At 39.3% G+C, this 19,696-nt stretch overlaps 1 protein-coding gene and 1 long non-coding RNA gene across 2 annotated transcripts in view; one reads left to right on the top strand and one right to left on the bottom strand.

Annotated features, from left to right (window-relative positions):
- Nucleotides 1-7,606, bottom strand: part of LOC116066056 — a 26,594-nt gene extending 18,988 nt beyond the window's left edge. Inside the window, exon 1 of the long non-coding RNA XR_004895827.1 lies at nucleotides 7,567-7,606. This is a non-coding gene — a long non-coding RNA (uncharacterized LOC116066056). The remainder of the gene's footprint in view (nucleotides 1-7,566) is intronic.
- si:ch211-225h24.2 lies at nucleotides 6,397-19,696 on the top strand. Its single transcript, XM_031321812.2, has 4 exons — nucleotides 6,397-6,848; nucleotides 13,159-13,221; nucleotides 17,796-17,911; nucleotides 18,953-19,696. The coding sequence occupies exons 1-4, from the start codon at nucleotides 6,762-6,764 to the stop codon at nucleotides 19,389-19,391; spliced, it is 705 nt and encodes a 234-aa protein (XP_031177672.1). The 5' UTR covers nucleotides 6,397-6,761; the 3' UTR covers nucleotides 19,392-19,696.

Below are 19,696 nucleotides of genomic sequence, written 5' to 3'. Positions count from 1 at the left end.
ACTCTTTACAAGTAAAGAAAATGAAACTAAATTCATTACACATTGCTGTACAGGAAATATGGCCAAAGTCAAAGGGTGACAGATTAGCTGCCGACCACGCTGTTACAGTAACATAGAAAAACAAGCATTGTGCCCGTGTGTCATTGAGCACATAATGGCAGTCGCAAGTTCAAGCCTCAATGTTGGCAAGTATCGAGTTAACACCTCAGTGAAGTGTCCTTGAGCAAGACACTGAATCTCTATCAGCTCCAGGGGGCTCTTCTTTTGCAGATCTTGACCTCTGACTTCCTTACAGAGGGGAATTATCTTGGCCATACAATATGTCATTATATCAAATCACTTTCAAGAGCTGAAAGTTAACAGCAAAAGTTTTGTTTCAGAAAACATCATCAGAGGCGTTAAGTAACTTGTAACAGTCCCTGTTATGTTTGCAGCTTTTTCATGTTCTTCATTAAATGATCTATTTTGTAAGTCGTGTGGTCTATAGTGGAATGATGATAAAGAATTTATGATGAATGAGGAATTCATTCAATATGCCCTTAACCACTTTTCCTTCTAAAATACAGTAATCTGAGAAATGAGAAAGCTTTGTTATATAGGAACAATGGGCACCTCTTTAGAGCTACACTGAGGGGGAGAAGGACTGGTTGGAAAGGTTTATCAATACTGAAAAACACTTACAGTCAGGATGCTCCAGTGTGTGGCCATATGTAACAAGGTAACTGTTACAGAAAGGTCTTCAAAAGACTACTTCTTTACTTTAAAGCAGCTATAATCTGTATGTTTTGATAACAATGTATCTAATGGCAATGTGAACAGAATAGGGCAATGTGAAAGGGGCCCCTCATAGCGTGAACCTACAGAGAAGTATTACCTGAATCTACAGCTCCTCTCAGCTTTAAGGAGTTTTGTAGTAAGTTTCAACTCATTGTTTAGCTGCCCAGACTACAACTTTACTGTTTTCGTTCACTCTCACCGCTCTCATAGCGTTGTTTTCAGCCGCAGCAGACAGCTGTATTCAGCGACAAAGCTCTGGTAAACCTGCCGTACACTACCTGCCCAGCACCAAACAGCAGACAGACCTAGTTAGTGACTAGCTGGTGAAGATAGTGGACACCAAAAACAGAGCTTAAAGAGAGAGTGAATATTGGACTTACATTATACAGAAACACAGCTCCAAATAAAGGATAATGTTGCTCCGTAACTGCTAAATGAGCAACTGCTTTCTAACAACTTTGCCATATCAACATAGCCTACTATGTCAATGTTGTGTTCACAACTTTTCTTCGCTTCCCCCAAGTGGCCAAAATAATTATTGCATGTTAAAGTACATTGATAAGTAGATTTAAAGCTTTAGTGCGTAACTTTTAGATATTAATAAACGTCCGTTATATTCAAGCCATTGCCAAATGAGTTGCTACAAGGCTAATTAAGACTATCAGTTCCACAACTCTCTCTGTATTTCTTAGTATGGCTATCTTCAGAAGATTGTGTCATCCGGTGACTATCCCGCGCAGAAGCTCGAGTGAAGATAATTACTTCTTCTGAAGAGTCCATCATGTTTTTTTAATCCTCCGTGTCCTCCTTGGTGGGGGTATCACGTAAGGCTTGTATCATGTGGACGCGCCGACAGTTTTGTTTTCATTAGAATTCCTCATGGGGGCGACAGAAACTACGCACTATAGCTTTACTGTAAGTAGATGAGTTATCTTACTTCTACACTGTAGTAATTTAAATCAAGTAACAGTACCTGTCATTACTCTTGTCAAGACATGGATATTAAAAATGTTTTCTTTCAACGATATTACAGTTTTAAATTATAATAGTATTTATATTTAATTTCACAACTGGATGCATTTTGTCTTTCTCTCTTTATTAACACACAAACTAAACACTTGTGAACACATGGTCTGGCATGATAAAGCACAATTCCTTTTTTAGCCTGGTGGATTTGCCTGTTGGTGTGTGTGTGTGTGTGTATGTGTGTCCTCAGTGACACAGCACATTCTTCCTCCCTTTAAATTGCTCTTCTTAAGCTTAGAGCTTAGCCTTGTTTTAAATGTGTTTTCTGTCTTGAGCTCATTAAAACACCTATCAGGAGCTAATGTTCTTATGCAGTCCCCTTCCGCGCTGTAATGCACACACAAACACAAAAAAAAAACAAACAAACATATATTTATAGATACGTGCATATGACCTACAAACATTATTAACCAATGAAATTCTTTAAAGAAGTTCTTGGCTAATCTATGGACTGACAGGAAATAGCAGCTCTATGGATATGTGATGTTACCTGGCAGCTTGTTACTAAACACAAGGAGGTGTGTTTGGCAAGACACATCCAATCTATTTTAGGTCTGCTGTGCAGAATTGATGAGGTGTGACTAAAAACTACCTTGTTGTGAAGGTACTTAATGAGCCACATTACAAGTCTTTGATAAAGTATATTAAAAATATTCTCTACGAAGTGTAAAACTTAAGTTGAGCTTGTTACAAATACTAAAAAAAATGGTCCCCATGTGTATGAAAGACATACAATACTAACTCTAATGCGAAATTGCCTGAGGGACCAATGGAAAGAAATCTAAAGTTGCATGTGCTTCAAAGCTCAACTGCATGAGTGAAAGAGCACGTACTTTCCTCTAGTTCCTGTGCTAAAGCTGCACTAATGACTCAGCAGTTCAAATTCATAAGTGTCCAACACTCACACCTGCTCTACAGCTTCAAGACCCCCCAAGATGTTCACTTTTCCACCACCTCACCCAGACCGTTTCTATCTCTGACCTTTGACATTTACTGGCAAAGACTTTTAGTCTCACATTCTGTTCCCCCCTATTCCTTTTCCGACAGAATGCTAAAGTTTAATGACCTAATGAGGACAACAGAAAAGACCATTGTTGGCAAGACAAGAGAGAAAAATTAGCATTTTTTTTTTATTTATCCATTTTAACTGAGTAAACTTAATAAGAAGAGTTAGCTACTTCAAAATAATATTTCCTTAAATTGCTGTCTAAACGTGTTAAATTGTTTAAGAACAATCTATAATTGCAATACATTCAAGCCAGGAATTCAGTGTGGCGTCAGCCTTTCAGCATACAGCATTCACACCTCAATTTCTTCACAAATTGCATTCACTAGTTGCAGTACAATGTCTCCTGTGGAAACAAGCTATCTCCCACTAATGATCTACTTACTCAATTAGTTTCTCTGAGCTTTCTTGCCTGATCTTACTGTAGATTTAAAACTTAGATCAAAGAAAGCCTCAAATTGAAATTACATGAAAATATTCTACAATCTTCACAAATCAAACTCTTTAAGAAAATGAGCAAGCACACCTCAAATGTAGACAGTATTTTAAATTCTATAGAGCCGTTTTAAGTCACTCTTTAGATACCAACTGTTCATTAAAGCTACACAGACAGTCTCTAAGGAACATCTTTGAGAGTTGGCCTGCGAACATAATTAAAGCTTTAATCTCTGTTCTTGGCTAAACAGTTTTGATGTAGTCACGTGGCTTTGTGCAGGAGAACCCTGTGATCTGTGTATCTCGATAGTTGTTGATAATGGTTATTCTCAGCTGGCTTCTTCTGTTTGCTGAGTAACCACGACAGGACTGAACACTTTGTGAAAATTTTTTTTTAACAATTCTTTGCATTCAGAGGTCAAAAATCTTGATGGACTGTAAATACTAAGTGTGATATACAGAGTTATGTAAACTGATAATAATGATTTAATTCTTGGTGAACCATTGTTAATACAAAACACTCAACATAGCTACTATCAAATTAATAAGACGCTGTGACAAGAACTGCATTTGCACTGCATTTTCTGCCACTAACATCTCTAAAAAGCATTATTAAGCAAATAATAAATGAAGCCCACTGCCCTACATATCCTTCAAGCCTAGTCTAAGCTGTACAGTACGTGTCCATGTGAGACATAAAAGCAGGTTGAATAATCCAAGTTGTGTTCCCATATGACTGTGTGACCCTGTCGGACCTGACCTCACGTCTCAATGGACAGAACAGCTGACGTAAGAGACGAAACTTATAAGAACACACATACAGTACATGCAGACACACATCATGACATGCTCTAATTGATAAGCAGGGCTTGATTAACCCTCTGGGCGCCTGGGCACTTACTGACTTTTTAGGATACACTTACGATAAGTCCCCCTATTTAGCATTCATAAGCAGTTTATAAATATTGTGCATGTGTATCTCTTGATACAAAACTAACATTGTAAGTGATTGGTAAGGGCTATCTTCACAGTTCAGGGAGGTAAAGGGATATGGATGTTTCAAATGCAGTTTGAAAGGTAAAAATCCCAGTCTGGGGCCCCAGAGCAATTGCTTTGGCTGGTTGGTTCTTACTGTCTGTATTTTGAAAAATATTACAAATATTTTAAAGCTATATGGTACAAACAGTATCTAGCAGACAATTCATCCTCCTAATGCTGTGCGAATGGTGTCAGTTTGTCCTCCCAAATCTATGGGTTCCAATAACATGAGGGATTCCTAATTGTTAACAAACAGTAATTTTAGGGCAAAAACAATCAAGATGATTGATTGGTGAAATACACATACACATACATATATGTTGGTTACCAGGGCCACTTAGACTGTAAATAACCACTGTAGAGATACTGTAGGAATACACGTAGCAGAAATTGTCTCAAATGAACAGTTGACCCACTGATGACCTCAGAGGTCAAAAGTCACTGGCCTGCCTGTTGTCAGCTGGTGCTAATGAAGAGCTGACACCAAACCACACAAAAGCAATTCATTATGAACACTACTGAACAAAGAGCTTGTTACACAAAGACACACAAAGTAACAAAGTAACATCACAAACTGAAACAGGGCTCTAGAGCTAAGCATTGTTTTCAGTATAGATTTTGATAATACACTGAGGGGAACAATGCATAACATCTTGTGTAAAAAAAACTTGTCTCTAAACCTTTTCTGGGCAGAAAAGATGTTAAATTGTCAAAAACGGTCTGAGTGTGTTTCTTTTGGTTTTTCCTGTAAGTTCATACACATCTAGAAATCCACATTCCCCGCTGACTTAATGTAGATATTGAAATGGGATTTTAAGAACCTTTGAATCAGGTGAGTGGTCTTAACAGCGCTAAACTGTGGCTATTTTAAGAGGTCAGCCAGCCAGCATAATGTGTCATTTGTTTCCTCATCAGAGGTCTTAGGGGAGGAGGAGGAGGGGAAGGGAAAGAGAGAGAAAGAGAGAGAGAGAGAGAGAGAGAGAGAGAGATTTCATTTCCTAATGAAATACATAACTAACTCCAAAAAGTCCTGTCTTCTGTCTGTAAAACACATTATACTAACATTTCTACTTCAAACAGGAAAAAAACTGAGTAGCCTAACTCACAGACTTGACTGTAAACTTTGGGTTTTATTTTATTCAACAAACAGTCTTTGTCTGTAGTAAATATGGGATTGGCCTTCAACAAAAAGATAAGATTAAAACAAACCATCCAGTTGCTTTCATGTCAAGGACTTCAAACTGACTGAAGAATTGTTTTAGTCCCTGAAAGCTGGAAGGCTTCGGGAGAGAAAAGCTTTGACCTAAATAACAAATTTTAATACTTCTACACATTGTTTGACTGTAATGGGGGGGAAAAAACAAGAGCTAGATTTAGATTTTTATGTGGTGCCTGTGCGTCTTTCTGTATTTTTGATTAAAAAAAGAAGAAAATAAATTGGGCCTAGATTTCCTCTTAATCTTTCCAGGATTCCTGGTGCATCAGATCAGAAATACCTATGGCAAGACAATTTCTAATAGGCCTACTGTACTTTTAGATATTATTAGGGCGATTAACAATTCAGAGTGAAATGTTGAACCTTTTACTTTACTCCATTTCCATGACAGCTATAGTTACTTTGCAGATTAAGACTGTACATATATATATAGCCTATATACTGTACATATATGTTTTTGTACGAGTAATAATAATCCAAAGGATATCTTATATAATTATATAGCATTGGCAGGCGAGATTTAGGTAGCCTACTTTTATTTTTTTTATTTTAATTTAGCTGACAATGCTTCTACTCATAAGATTTTTACTTAAGGAGACTTGACATTGTTGTATTGCTACTTACTCAAGTAAATTATCTATTATACTTCTTCCCCTACTGAATAATAGGTCAGAGTATATTATTCAAACAAAAAACGGATTTATCTATTTTAAATACAATTTGACTCCCTGGTCAGTCAGCAGCTTCCAAATATCCGTTCCGTGTTCCATTCCGTTTTTCCAGTCATTCAGAATATGAAAAAGTTACTTTATTCTGCATGAATGCGTATCTCAATGCTTGCATTGGCCAGAGATGAGACGTATGACCCCTTCCTCCTTCTACCATGGCAACTTCAAGGAACCGGAGCAGCGGGGAGACTGTGGGAGGAGCGACGGGTTGAGATCCAGGTGGTCGAGCCTGCGTAAAAACGCACCAAACACAAGTCAAAACCGAAATAGTGAGTGTCATAGAAAGAAAGTTCGATGCTCGCACTCCTGGCACTTATATGAATGAATAACCTCTGTTCCGAGAACGCCTCCTGGATCTGCTGCTGCAGAAATAACCAAAAGAGCGGAACGCGCTGCGGTGGTGCGTTGCTGCCATCTCCACAGAAAACGGACAAAACAGGACCAAACGGTTCGTTGTGAACTCTAGATTTGTGACCGAAGAAGGCAACTTTTATTTAAACAATCAAGACGGCTTGTTTCAGCGAAAAGTGGAGATATGTTCAAGAAAAGCAAGAGTAAAGTCCTGGTGGATTATGCGTCAGAGGAAGACGACATGTCCTGGCACTATCATCACTCCTACAAGGTAAAGAGACGGATGGCAAGGAAACAATTCACCACTAACAATGACCGTCACTTATGTTGGGTTTCTTTCCTACAAGAACAGGGTTAAAACATGTTAAAAGGATCATGTGTTATTCTACTAGAACGTATTATTCCAGTTGTTCAGGCCATCGATTCACTTGTTTAAGTTTTTTTAACAAGTGCCAACATGAGGCTCAAGGGCTAAACATCAAACCTGGGCCAAAACACATTGTTAACCACAGTTTTCACCAGATTTATTTTTGAAACAGCTTAAATTATCAGATCATTCTTTTTTTCAAAGATATTTTTATTGAAGCCTTTTTTATATGTATAATTTCACAAACAAGGCAAACAAAGGAACATACATACAAATCAGAACCCCTCATTATCAGATCATTCTGATGGATTTTTTGGAGGAGTGCTCAAACTCCTGTCACCTGAGAAGGAAAGTGACAGAAAATGCTGAGAGGTCAAAAAAAGAGTTAGTTCATTGTCTCCCCAGAGAGAACCAAAACCAATCCTAACATATTTTACATGGAGACAGCAAAACTATATCTATTTAAATTGAAAACTGTTTTATTGAATATTACAGCAATATAATTGTGATACAATTGAAGAATTAAAGAAATCCGGAGACAACATAAATCCATCTATACCTATAAATCTTAAAGATCAGCTTTACACACAGAACGTGATACTGGAAAAAGAGAATTACCCACCACACACACACACACACACACACACACACACACACACACACACACACACACACACACACACACACACACACACACACACACACACACACACATACAGCTTAAAGATCAGCTTGGATTTACACACAGCACTTGATATTGGAAAAAGAGAATTACACACACACACACACACACACACACACACAAACAAACACGCTCCTTCACACAAATCTATGTTTCTCAGGTGAGCAGCGGTGTGTGAGGTCTAAGAGCCTCTGTATCAGCACTTGCTAGCAGCTGGGCTCTGTCAAGGTGCTGGACAGCATAGGGAACAAGCCATGATAAGCCAATGACAGGAGAGACAGCACAGTACTTTGCAAGCCGTTTAGCCCCCTTTTTAGGCATCCCAAGTTGTTAAAGCCCCCTTACAACCAGCATGTGAGTGTGTCCTAGGCTGCCAAATGGGAAAACAAGTAGCGTGCTCCTATCCAGCTGTGAGATGGTATTTAGGAGTAGTTGGAATTAAATGGCCTTGGTCAGAATCTAAGATGCAGACTACCTATAGAACAAACACTTTTTTGGACTTTTCATTGAACACTGCAACATCTGGTGTATTACCAGAAAGATGTGAAAAAGTACCTGGGTTACTATTGCAGAGATGTAACATGAAAGTTTTTTTTTTGAAAGATATTTTTTGGGCTTTTCCACATTTATTTTGATAGGACAGCTAGGTGAGAAAGGGGAGAGAGAGAAGACATGCAGGAAATCGTCATAGGTCGGATTCGAACCCTGTACATTCTCACTGAGGGTGGAAAATTGTTTGATGTGTCCTTTACTATCTGTCATGATGTGCTATGTACATTTCTTTGTAAGCATAACAGCCATTCAAAATGTGACATTGTTTCAGTGATCTGTTTTGTGGTGCAACCCAGCGTGGTGTTATGCCAACAATGAGGAACCTGAGTAGGAGGAAACTAGAAAGAAAGGTTGAGTCTGGTGGGAAGGACTTGTTGTCTAACTGTGAATGTGACATTGTCCTCATTGAGCGTAGTGTTCTCAAGAATTCATAACAAATCATCATTTTATGGAGAAAGCAAATCAATATATTTAAGCATTCAAAGGCTTACTAACATGACAATAGGGCATGTGTTACAATTCTTGGATCAGTAGATGATCAAAAAAGAGACAACGCAGAGCAGTCAAACAAAAAAAGGGATCATTTTGAACACAGAGAAGAAAATTATTTAAAAAGTTAATTTTTAAATGTGAACTTGTGATAAACCATGTTTTAACCAGTGCTTGTGTTCAGTGTATTGCCATACAGCAGTCACTGAATGTATAAATGTGTCATGTAGTAGGCAATTGGGAAGATCAACCAACACCACTTCCCAGCATTTTCCATCTGTTGTTGTGATAATGTGGAGATCTTTGACCCTTGGCTGGGTTTTATTGGCCATTCTTGACTTCCAGCCTGGGAACCAACGCATGTGGCCCTTACCTCCGAAGAGATGCTTTGAGGTCAGTTTGTGACTCTGTCTCCAGTGGTGAACTACTTTAGGTGATGAGAGCTGATCTGAGATCAGAACGGTAACTTATCCTCAGAATTCCTGGGAAAGTCATCAGGGAGGTCTCCGGGAGTCGGCATGGTGATTAAGTACATGAAGCGGTCAGGGGTCGGATCATAAAATGTTGTAAACACAGTGAAAAGGCAGATCTAGCCTAGCAGTGATACAGGATGAAGCAAGGATAGAGTTATGATAACACAGTCTGGATATGCAGGCTTTTCCTTCCCCTGACTGTCTGATCTGAGTGAAGCAGAGAGGGCAAAAGATAGATTATCTGGAGCATCTCTGGATCACGATCATATTGCATGAATCTGTTACCCTCTTTTTGAATTCTTTTAAAGTCAACAAAGATATTCAGACTGTCAGACTTTTTAAAGTGTGAATTGAGACAGATTCAGACATACCTATGAAATAATGAAATTAAGCCTATATATGTACAAAGTAGTATATTCTGTACTTACAGTCATTACAAGATGCAGTAAGTATTTTTCTTTTGCACTTATTTATTGTTATCTCTGTAATGGCAGAATGGATGATCTTCATCGCACCAACCATCAACGTCACCCATACAGACAGACACAGACAGAAACCAGCAGGCAGACAGATAGAGACAGACAAGTATACTGTAATAAAGGGATAATACATCCATAGACGCACAGAGGAAAAGAAGGGGAAATTAATATCTGTCCTCCCTCCACAGTGCTCTAGGGCGACTACAGTGCAGGCCCTGTGCCGCAGCTTGCTTTCTCTCACTCTCTATTGAAGTTCAACAGGCTGCAAGAGGCAGCTGGGAGCTTGCAGGAGGTGCGTGTGCCTGTTTGTCTATGGCTTAAAGCGGTAACACACTTAATACATCAATAACACCACCCTAATACTACCGTTGGGTCCCTCTTTGTGAAGTGGGATCATGAGAGTACAGATCAGGTCTGAGCAAAAACTTCAGACGGCCTCACATGTAAATCATTAGGTGTACGGGAAAAGAAAGGTAAAGCTGTGTGGATCATCTGTTGAAGGAAGGGGTTAGGGTTAAAATTGTGGAAATCAAACGTTTGTGAGTTTTGTCTTGCATGTTCAAACCAAATCATCATGATGTAAAAAAAAGGGGTTGTCTGAAGCCTTTTTTAATGTAAAACAATATTTTGACTTTCAAAATATGATTATTATTCTTACAGAGATTTAGACCAGAAGATTGATACTCTGCTCTCATATCTGTACGCTAAACATGAATTTGCAGCCAGCTTAGCACACAGACCGGAAACGGGGAAACAGCTAGCCTGGCTCTGTTCTCATAGCTAACCATCTCCTGGTTGTGTAGCTTCATATTTAGCGTTCAAATATGAGAGTGGTGTCAATGTTTTCATCTGACTCTCGTCAATGTTGAAATATTCATTTAAATATATTTGGTCAAATGTTTGGTGAAACATACTGCAGGCAAAAATACTTTTTTGACACCCTGGGCTTGGAAAATGTGGAGTAGGCCTACTGTTGGTGGTGCAATGGCTTTTGGAAAGTACTGCTGGCACTTTTTAAATTCACTGTGTGTCTTAAGTGCCTAGTAATCTGGCTTTTTTAAAGACAACACTGCAGTAACATTTACACACTTGCACACAAACACAGTCAAAGAGGGAGAGAGAGGCAGACAAAGAAATGCCCCCCTGAGGTGCAAAAGCAGAACTCTTGTTTTCTGTTGTCAGGAGCGTTTTTTTCTCCCCAAACAGTACTCTCTTTCCCCTCCCCTTACTCTTTCTCTCTGTTCCAAGTTGTTAATGCTTTTACGCTCTAACAACAGTCAGCAATCAGGTTGTGTGTGAGAGAGTGTGTCTTTGATCAGCTCAGGTGGCAGAGACCCAGCAGACTTTGCTCAGACATGTCCAACCACTGTTTCTCCTCTCGCTCTCTGTCTCATGGAGTTGTTAGATGTTAAAGGTTCTTACAGCTTTGATCATTATATATGAATTCTGGCTCCACAGTAGTAATCTCAGGCTCAGATGCACGTCTGATGACTTCTTGCTGCCCTCTTCTTTTGATTTAATGTTTTAAAGATGTTTGGAGCAAGTCCAAGTCATGTCATACAGGCAAAGGCACAAGTCAATGACAAAAGTAAATTTCAGTCAAAATGGATATCTAAAGTTAAACACATTCTTGATGAATTTGTGTTTTCATATTTATGATTTATGATTACTTTTAATTATGGACATATACTGTACATCCAGAAAACATTAAATTTAAGGATACTCTATAGAGGTGGCATGATGAGAGTTATAACTCGTTTAATTTCATGTGAAAATATCTTTTGTTGGCTGAGCCCTGTGCACAGAATGAATCTGTCTGTATTTAGGAGTAGTAATCATAATCTGCCAAGTTAACAAAAATAACACTTTTTGGTGACTATGTTCCAAGACTGTTGCTTTCCAGTGTGAAGTCTTTAGGGAGTCAAGTCCCCATATTTCAATTAGGTTCAACTTTAATGTCATACTTGCATGTAACAAAAGGCACATAGGCTGGTGTGACTTTCTAAAAAAAGAAGAAAAACTAAAGAAAAGAAGGCAGTTGTAATAAAAAGTATATATAAATAGTACGACGGAGTATTAGGGCCACATCAAAGAAAAAAAAATAAGGAGGAAGATATTTTTTTAATTTATTTTGCATTTCGAGAATAAAGTCGAAATGTCGAGAATAAAGTCAACATGACGAGAATAAAGTTGAACTATACCATTTCGAGAATAATGTTGAAATGTCGAGAATAAATTCAACTCCTTTATCACTTAATAGAGCGACTGTCCGCCATGCCAGCTGCCATGTAGGAAACATCATAGATATGGGTTACGTCCTTGGAGTGCCGCGCTCGCCTGAGCTCCACTCCATCAGGATCAGACAAATCAATTGTCTTATTGTGTCTTGTGATACAACATATGCGTAGGTGTAACCATCGATACCCTCGCATCTGTCCATTACAAGCTATTTCAGTTGGCCACCTCTTCCAAGTTTGTGTGGTTTCTCCTTCTGAACAGACGCAATTTTCGGCACAATCTCTTCAAATTCCTAATACTTATCATCATACTGTGTTTATGTGCTAAAAGAGAAAGAGTTCATGCATTTTGTAGAATACTATAGGGTCCGTGATAGGTAATATAGCTAGTAGTTTGGTTTATTCTCAAAAGTCCGACTTGATTCTTGAAATATCAAGTTTTTTCTCGACATGTCGACTTTATTCTCGACATTTCGACTTTATTCTCGACATTTCGACTTTATTCTCGAAAAAGTATTTCAACTTTATTCTCGTCATGTTGACTTTATTCTCGACATTTCGACTTTATTCTCGACATTTCGACTTTATTCTCGACATTTCGACTTTATTCTTAAAATGCAAAATAAATAACACATCTTCCTCCTTAATTTTTTTCCCTTGATGTGGCCCTAATGCTCCGTCGTATAAATAGTGCAAGTTTTAATTTACAAAATTATTTCAAGAGGCAGGATGTATACTGTTGTTTTACACTGTAAACATACTGTCTCTCTCACAGCAGTTACGTTTTTGACTTCAGTCCAACTCAAGTCCAACTGATGAAGTTTCAGGCCTACAGCTCTGTCTTATCAAAACAAAGTACCGTCACATAAAATAATAAAAACAATGAAACTATGACACAGACATTATACAAAGGATATATGAAAAACGGGGGGAAGAAAGCCTGTAGACTGAAGCACAATGGAGCCGAAATAGCTCCACTTATAGAGGATACCCAAATAGTGTCATGTACCGTTGAGGCAATAGGTCATGCATTTATTTTCTTTCTCTTTTGTTTAAATCTGCCCTGAGTTCAGTTGCTACCCCTCATCCTCCCCGGTCCATCTCGCCCTCCAAACACAGTGTTCTGTTTATGTTACACCTCTGAAAAAAATTGCCCTCTCTTTTGGAGGAAAGCCTGCACACACACACACACACACACACACGTCTCTGCCGCAGTGTGTGGATGGTGTTGTGTTTGTGTTTGGGGGTTGCTATCCATGTTAACTCACTGCTGGGGTATGTGTGTGTATTTGTGTGTCACAGGACAAAGACATAGAAGGAGAGGAAGAGGAAGAGGAGGAGGAAGCTGTCACTGCAGTATCCAAGGTAAACAGCACACCGTCACAGCTAATTCCGACCTAACACAGACCCATACTATTTGCTTGCACTGTTTTTTTTACTAATTTACACAGTTATCCCCTAAGATATGCACTCGTCCAACTCTTATCTTCTCACACATTGACCAAACACACATGCACAAGCCCACAATATTGCACTTTTGACGTCGCAAGAATCAGTCTTATGTCACCCAAAACATCAGATCATTTGATAACTCATCACCCCCAATATACTCACATGCACAGGCAGTTTTTTCGTGTCAGATGGCCACAAAGTGTTTCACGGTGCAGCTGAGGTAAAGCATGAGGGTCAGAGGACTGCTGTGTTTATCTGTAAACACCACGACTGTCTGTTAGCTGTTCGTTTGTTTTGACGGATGCTTGTGTACGTGTACTGTTATCCTGATCCTAAAACCCACAGTTTGGAACTGTGGAATGAGGTCTCTGTAGTTTAGGGTCAAGATTTAAAGGATCATTGTGGTTTATTACATCTTGGGTCTTATATTTTTTTGACCATCATTTTCTTATCAGTAATAATAACATTGTATTCACCATGTTAATTGCTGAGACCTGTGTACGTTAAAAATATGATCATACAAGTTTTAAACAAACCCTTCGTCAAACTTATTTGGAAGAAAAAAACGAACATTGCACGTGCAATGAAGGATCATTACAGAAAATGAAGGTTCAGTGACTTTCAGTATTACTTAAAAATAAAGTGGTTTACAAAAAATATGCGTACAAAGTATTTATGCTCAGTAACTGGCAGGTGTCACGTAGCAAACGGAACCAACTGACAAAGCTAATGTAAGCTTGCTAGTATATTACCCTTTTAAAATGATGTAAAATATTTTTTAAATTACATTTCACAATGTATCTCAAATGATTAAAAGATATGCCAATAACGTTTGACTGAATGACCAAGTAACATTGGTTAGCTAAACTGCATGGCTAACTCTGAATCGCACTCGATGTGCACATATGTACAGTACATAAGTAAGAGTTACAAAGGTTGAGTACAGTTAAGTAAAAGGCCTGCATATCCAGACAGTTAAGTTTAATACATCATTTGACCGCCAAAATTGTGATGCTGCAGTGACTTTCCCTTGCTCTTGAGTGGACAGCACTAAACTTGTTTGCTGGCAAACAAGTTAAACATTATAAAGAAATGTCATATTAGGCTAAAGGTCATAGTGAGTCTGTTGGAGAAAATATCTTTGTCATCATCTCTGTAAACTTTCAATTTGTAAATAATGGTTTTTAAGATGCAGGTTTGACAATTGGCCTTTTTGTGTGCGCAGGCAACTTTATCTGCAGCTGTGCCCACCCTAAACAATTAGGGTTAGGTGTGTGTGTGTGTGTGTGTGTGTGTGTGTCTGTGTGAGAGAGAAAGATTATGTACTTTGTTGTGTGATTATGTGCTTTTCCATGAGCAAAATGTCATATCTCCTGATCTGTACTGACGACAAGTCTTTACTCAAAGGTGTGGTCGTGTCTGAACTCTTCTGAACCACCAACCGTGTTGGCTGCCTTCCTACTGCATGTATAGCTACTGTAGGTGACTTAGTTCACAGGACATATTTCAAGACCTGTCCTGTTTGTGAGGACAGGGGTGGCTGGGCTGGAGAAGGGAAGGAAACGCAGCATTCTTTCGAGGAGCTGGGCCTTTTGGATGGGAACAATCACTGTGGAAGAAAAACAAGGCTGAAAATAGCCACAGACTGCTCTGACACCGTGGAAGGCTACAATTCTTCCACCATCAGCTGCTTTATGCTCATATTAGGACACACAAAGTAGATATGGAGTCCTGGAAGTGGAGGTTACCTTTCACTGTAATTCCATGCTCATTTTACAGTACTGTATAGCCAATTTTTCAACATAAAAGTCATCAGGCTTTACTAAAAAACATGTTTCTTAAGCAGATGTCCTAAAGGACTTATTTTAAAAAAGACCTATTGGCTGGCACTTAACCCCCTGTAAAACCAGATTAAACAAACAAGATAGTGAGGTGAGGTCAGAGTTGCTGGTAGGTGGATTTTGTTACCTTCCGATAGGGCTAGGCTAGCTGTTTCCCCCGCTGACTGTAGCGTTATATTGAATGGATGGATATGAGTGATGTCAATCTTTAATCTAACTCTTGCAAGAACGCAAATAAGTGTTACTATTTCTTCAAGTCATTTATCACGCAGAAATACCAAACATTTGCTGATCCAAGCTTCTTGAAAGTGACAATTTGCTGGTTTGCGATCTACAGTTTACTGTTTATGGACTAAATAATTAATCAATAAAAAATGACATGTTAATTTTTTTATTCATTTATTTTTTGGGCATTTTAGGCCTTTATTTCCACAGGCCAGATGAAGACATGAAAGGGGAGAGAGAGGGGGAATGACATGCAGCAAAGGGCCGCAGGTTGGAGTTGAACCAGCGGCCACTGCGTCGAGGAGTAAACCTCCACATATGTGCGCCTGCTCTACCAACCGAGCCAACCCGGCCACGTGACATGTTAATTGATGATGGAAATAATTGTTAGATGTAGCCCTAATGCATACCATATAGCAGAGAGACAGGAAAAAAATGCAAGCAAATAAGTTTGTGGATGGATCATTAAAAGTACATGCAGCCACTATACCTGAAGCTGAGGCTTCCACATAACCTCCAAAAGCAATGATCTGATTGCTGTCTCTAAAAAAACTGTATTGTGTCTGATAACCACAATTAGCAATATTTCCAAATTCAAATGCCTTTCTAATCTCCCAGCTTTCCACTCTTGGATATGAATGGAGGAATTCGGTCCAATAAGAGCTCTATTGTTCTTCCAGGCATGGAGCTGTAGGTAAAGCTCCCCCACACAGCGAGCCTCAGTGAGCTGCTTGGTTTACCTACCTTTTGGCCGGAGAGATTACTGGGCACTGAGCTGCTTTGGATCTAGAGGCCTGGAGGTCAATGCTGAAGAGAATGGTGAATAGGCAGGCCTCTGTATGTGCATACAGAGCTGCAATATAGCTATTCACGCGCACACACACACACACACACACACACACACACACACACACACACACACACACACACACACACACACTCAATCTGTGTTGGCATCTCTGGTTTTCTGTTACTGCAAAGCTCGATCTACAGCAAATTTGATCCACGGTTTACACTTGACGGCACACAGGAAACAAGAAGCAGAGCGAGGAAAGAGACAGAAAGAGTAGAGACAGGGTGTTGAAATAGCTGAGACGAAAGTTTTGTAAGTATTTTTTGATGGTAATAAACTCCAAGAAACTGGCACCGTTCTTGCTCTGAGGCATGTTCATGATGATGAGAGGTGAGACAAGAAGGATTTGATTTGTTTATCAGCAACAGTGCCTGTCTCCCTATGAGATACCACAGTGAGCAAAGTCTTCAAATCCATCAAATGTCACATCATTTTGAATATGATAAGAGATTGAGTAATCTGTGTGTGTGTGTGTGTGTGTGTGTGTGTGTGTGTTAAATGAACAAACAACAAATGAAGGTAGAACAAACAGTTCTGTATAAGTTCATGTTATCTGAATTGTGACATTGTGAAGCTTGATCTCAGACCTGATGACAGATCTTATTGTACGTGTTCCTGTTTGGTTTAAGAGATGACTGCTTTCATGTCCAGCTAGTTGTTTGCTTGTTGTAGCTGTTCTCACATCCTCAGGAGAGAAGTGTTATGTCTGTGTTTTCCATACATGCAGCGCTTTGAATTGAGCACCTCCTCGATAGAAAAAAAAATAGAAACAAAAGAAGCAGTTTAAGTAGGTCGCCAAGGTTAGATGCATTCATCAAATGATGTGAGTTCTGAGAATGTTTTGTCAACAGTAAAGCAAAGGCAGGCACGGATATGAGAAGGAGTCAACGTTATGGCCTTGACAGTTGACATTGGGAATTCTTCTCAGGCACGGCGAGAAACTGAGCCAAAGGTTTGTTCCATAATCGCAGAGGATGGTGTATCTGTGCTTGGTGGAAAGCAGTGAAGGCGGGGAGGAATTCTGATGTGACGGGAGAGACCGGGGGAGTCTCAGAGGGAGTGGAGGGTCTTCCACTGGAATGTGCTGTGCATTACTGCCAAGTAAATGCCACTCAGATGCTCTCTCTTTCTCTCTGTATTTATCTATCTATAAAACAGAATGTGTAGATATAAGGTTTTTGTCCGACAGCAATAAGAAAGTTGCCTGGTATTTTTTAGGTATAGCATAATCAAAGAAAAATGTTTTCTACCTGCTTGATAGTGATTACTATTGTTAACTTGAAAAGAGTGGCTATGGATGATGGACACGTAGGTGATTAAGGTTTGATGGCGAGCACATTTCATTAGTTCAGAGCCAATAACAGAATTTCAAAACGTGCACATTCATCAATCTGAGCATACGGCTGCTTTTCTAAATTCCTGTGAAGTTGACTTCACCCTGTTTGGAAAGCATAAATAACATTTACAAATAGGCATCAGAGATAACAAGCTAACATGCAACAGATGCAAGTCATCATTTGAGCTCTGCAATTCAAACTCAAATGCTCTCGTGTGCCGGTTTCTGTCAGGAGGCCAAGGTGAAGAAGATCATGTCCAAGAAAGAGAAGAGGGAGAAGAAGATGTTCTCCTCTAAAGATGATGAGCACTTCTTGTTGACCGGAGTAAAGCTGGCGGACCGCAGAGGGTGAGGTTACACACACAATAACTATTATTACACGTGTCACTCCTTCATCAAGTAGCATCATAGTTTGTTGCGGTAAAGCCACACCATCTCAACTTGAAACAACATTAAATACCTACAAGTTAAAGTTGCAATAAAATATTCCTCATAATAAGTACTTTTAAAAATATTTAAAGGAATAGGTTGATATTTTGGAAATAATTTATAATTTATTGTTTGTTATTACAATTTCCTCAATTACCTTATACCCAAACTAATAAACAATGCAACATTTCCATTTATACAAAATATCAACTATAAGAGCAACCTGTTCCATATGGTCACACATACATGCATTTCCTGGGTCTAACCTGTGGATGAAGGGGAGAAAGGTGTCAATTAAACCCTCATTGTAAAAGACTATAACTTTTTCAAAAAATTGCAAAACTGACACAAGTCTTGAGGAAAAGTATTTGCTAAAATATGACATCTGGTTCACACTTCTTTTTTTTTAAATGTCCTACTGCATGTGCCAAAAACATTCTGATATTGATTGACAGGTGGATTTGAAGCCACAAAAAGAGCCTCTGTATATCAAGTGGTCCGCTTTTCAATCAAGACCGCATTACCACGACCAGCATATCAAATGAATGTCAGACCTGCTGGTATATATTAAGGGGCCATTACTGGTCAAGTGTGTGTAGTAAAAAATATTTACAAAGTTGATTAGAAATAATGGAGTCACGTCCAACCACTTGTATTTATTTGAATGTAAGACAGAGCTTCATTCGCCAGCAGTTATTAACTTTCAGACCCCTTGAGGAAGTGGAACATGTTCGTTCAACATGAGGAAAACCTAAATCAATCACCCGTCCGTGACAAACAACCGGGAATTCTTATATAATGGCTTTCTGTACGGGGAAAGTTCCACTCCCCAGTGTAAAGATGTCTCGTACCTCACCCAGTCAGTTCTATTTATAGTTAAGATGTGAGTGGTCGACTGGTTATTTTATTTTGCCACTTATATATTTATGCTTCTCTCCCTCTCTCTGTTTTTCTCTAAAGGTCTCACAAGAAAATCAAGGATGACGAGAAGGAGAAGGAAAAGAAGGACAAGCCAGACAAGGGCCACTGTTTCTGGGAGAGCGTTACCATGACGATGAGGCAAATCTCCCCCACCAAAAAACTGGAGAAGATGGAGGGTTGGGAGCCGCCTCACCTGGAGAACTTAACTGAGACTGTGACCGACGAAGCCCCAGAGGACAAGAGCCAGAAAGGGGGCTTGCCAGTGTCCTTCCCCGACTCTCTAGGCCTCCCGTTGGAACTGGCCTCCTGGGCGGGCCAAGGTCTTGAGGAGGACTCCTCCCGCTATGCTAATCTGTCGGACTCCAAGGATTCAACAGCTGCCGTCAGGTGGACAGCCCGCGCCAAAGTCAAGCTGGCTGGCATCAGCAGGATGAGCAGAGGGATTGTGTCAGAAAGTGCTTGGGAGGGGTTTAAATAGGAGCCATTTGACCTTCTATGCCCCTCCCTCCTCACCAATGTACCATCAGTAAAGAGGATGAAGATCTGAACCAAATAAATGCTCGTCTCTGTTATCTAGTTCTGGACGAAAACGGTGTTAATGTCAACTGGTATTGAGATGCTGTTGTAAAGCCTTGAACATAACACATGACGTTTGTCCCTATTGTTTTAGCTTTGAAGACCTTAAAGACAATATATGTCAGTTTTATGAATGGGCTTTTTTTTTGCTACTTTTAAATCACTGGCATAAACTGTAAATTACAACAAATAAAAGCCTTAAACTAC

The sequence above is a fragment of the Sander lucioperca genome, chromosome 19 (genome assembly GCF_008315115.2).
Source record: "Sander lucioperca isolate FBNREF2018 chromosome 19, SLUC_FBN_1.2, whole genome shotgun sequence".
Classification (NCBI taxonomy): domain Eukaryota; kingdom Metazoa; phylum Chordata; class Actinopteri; order Perciformes; family Percidae; genus Sander; species Sander lucioperca.
This window is presented reverse-complemented; position numbering and strand designations above follow the sequence as displayed.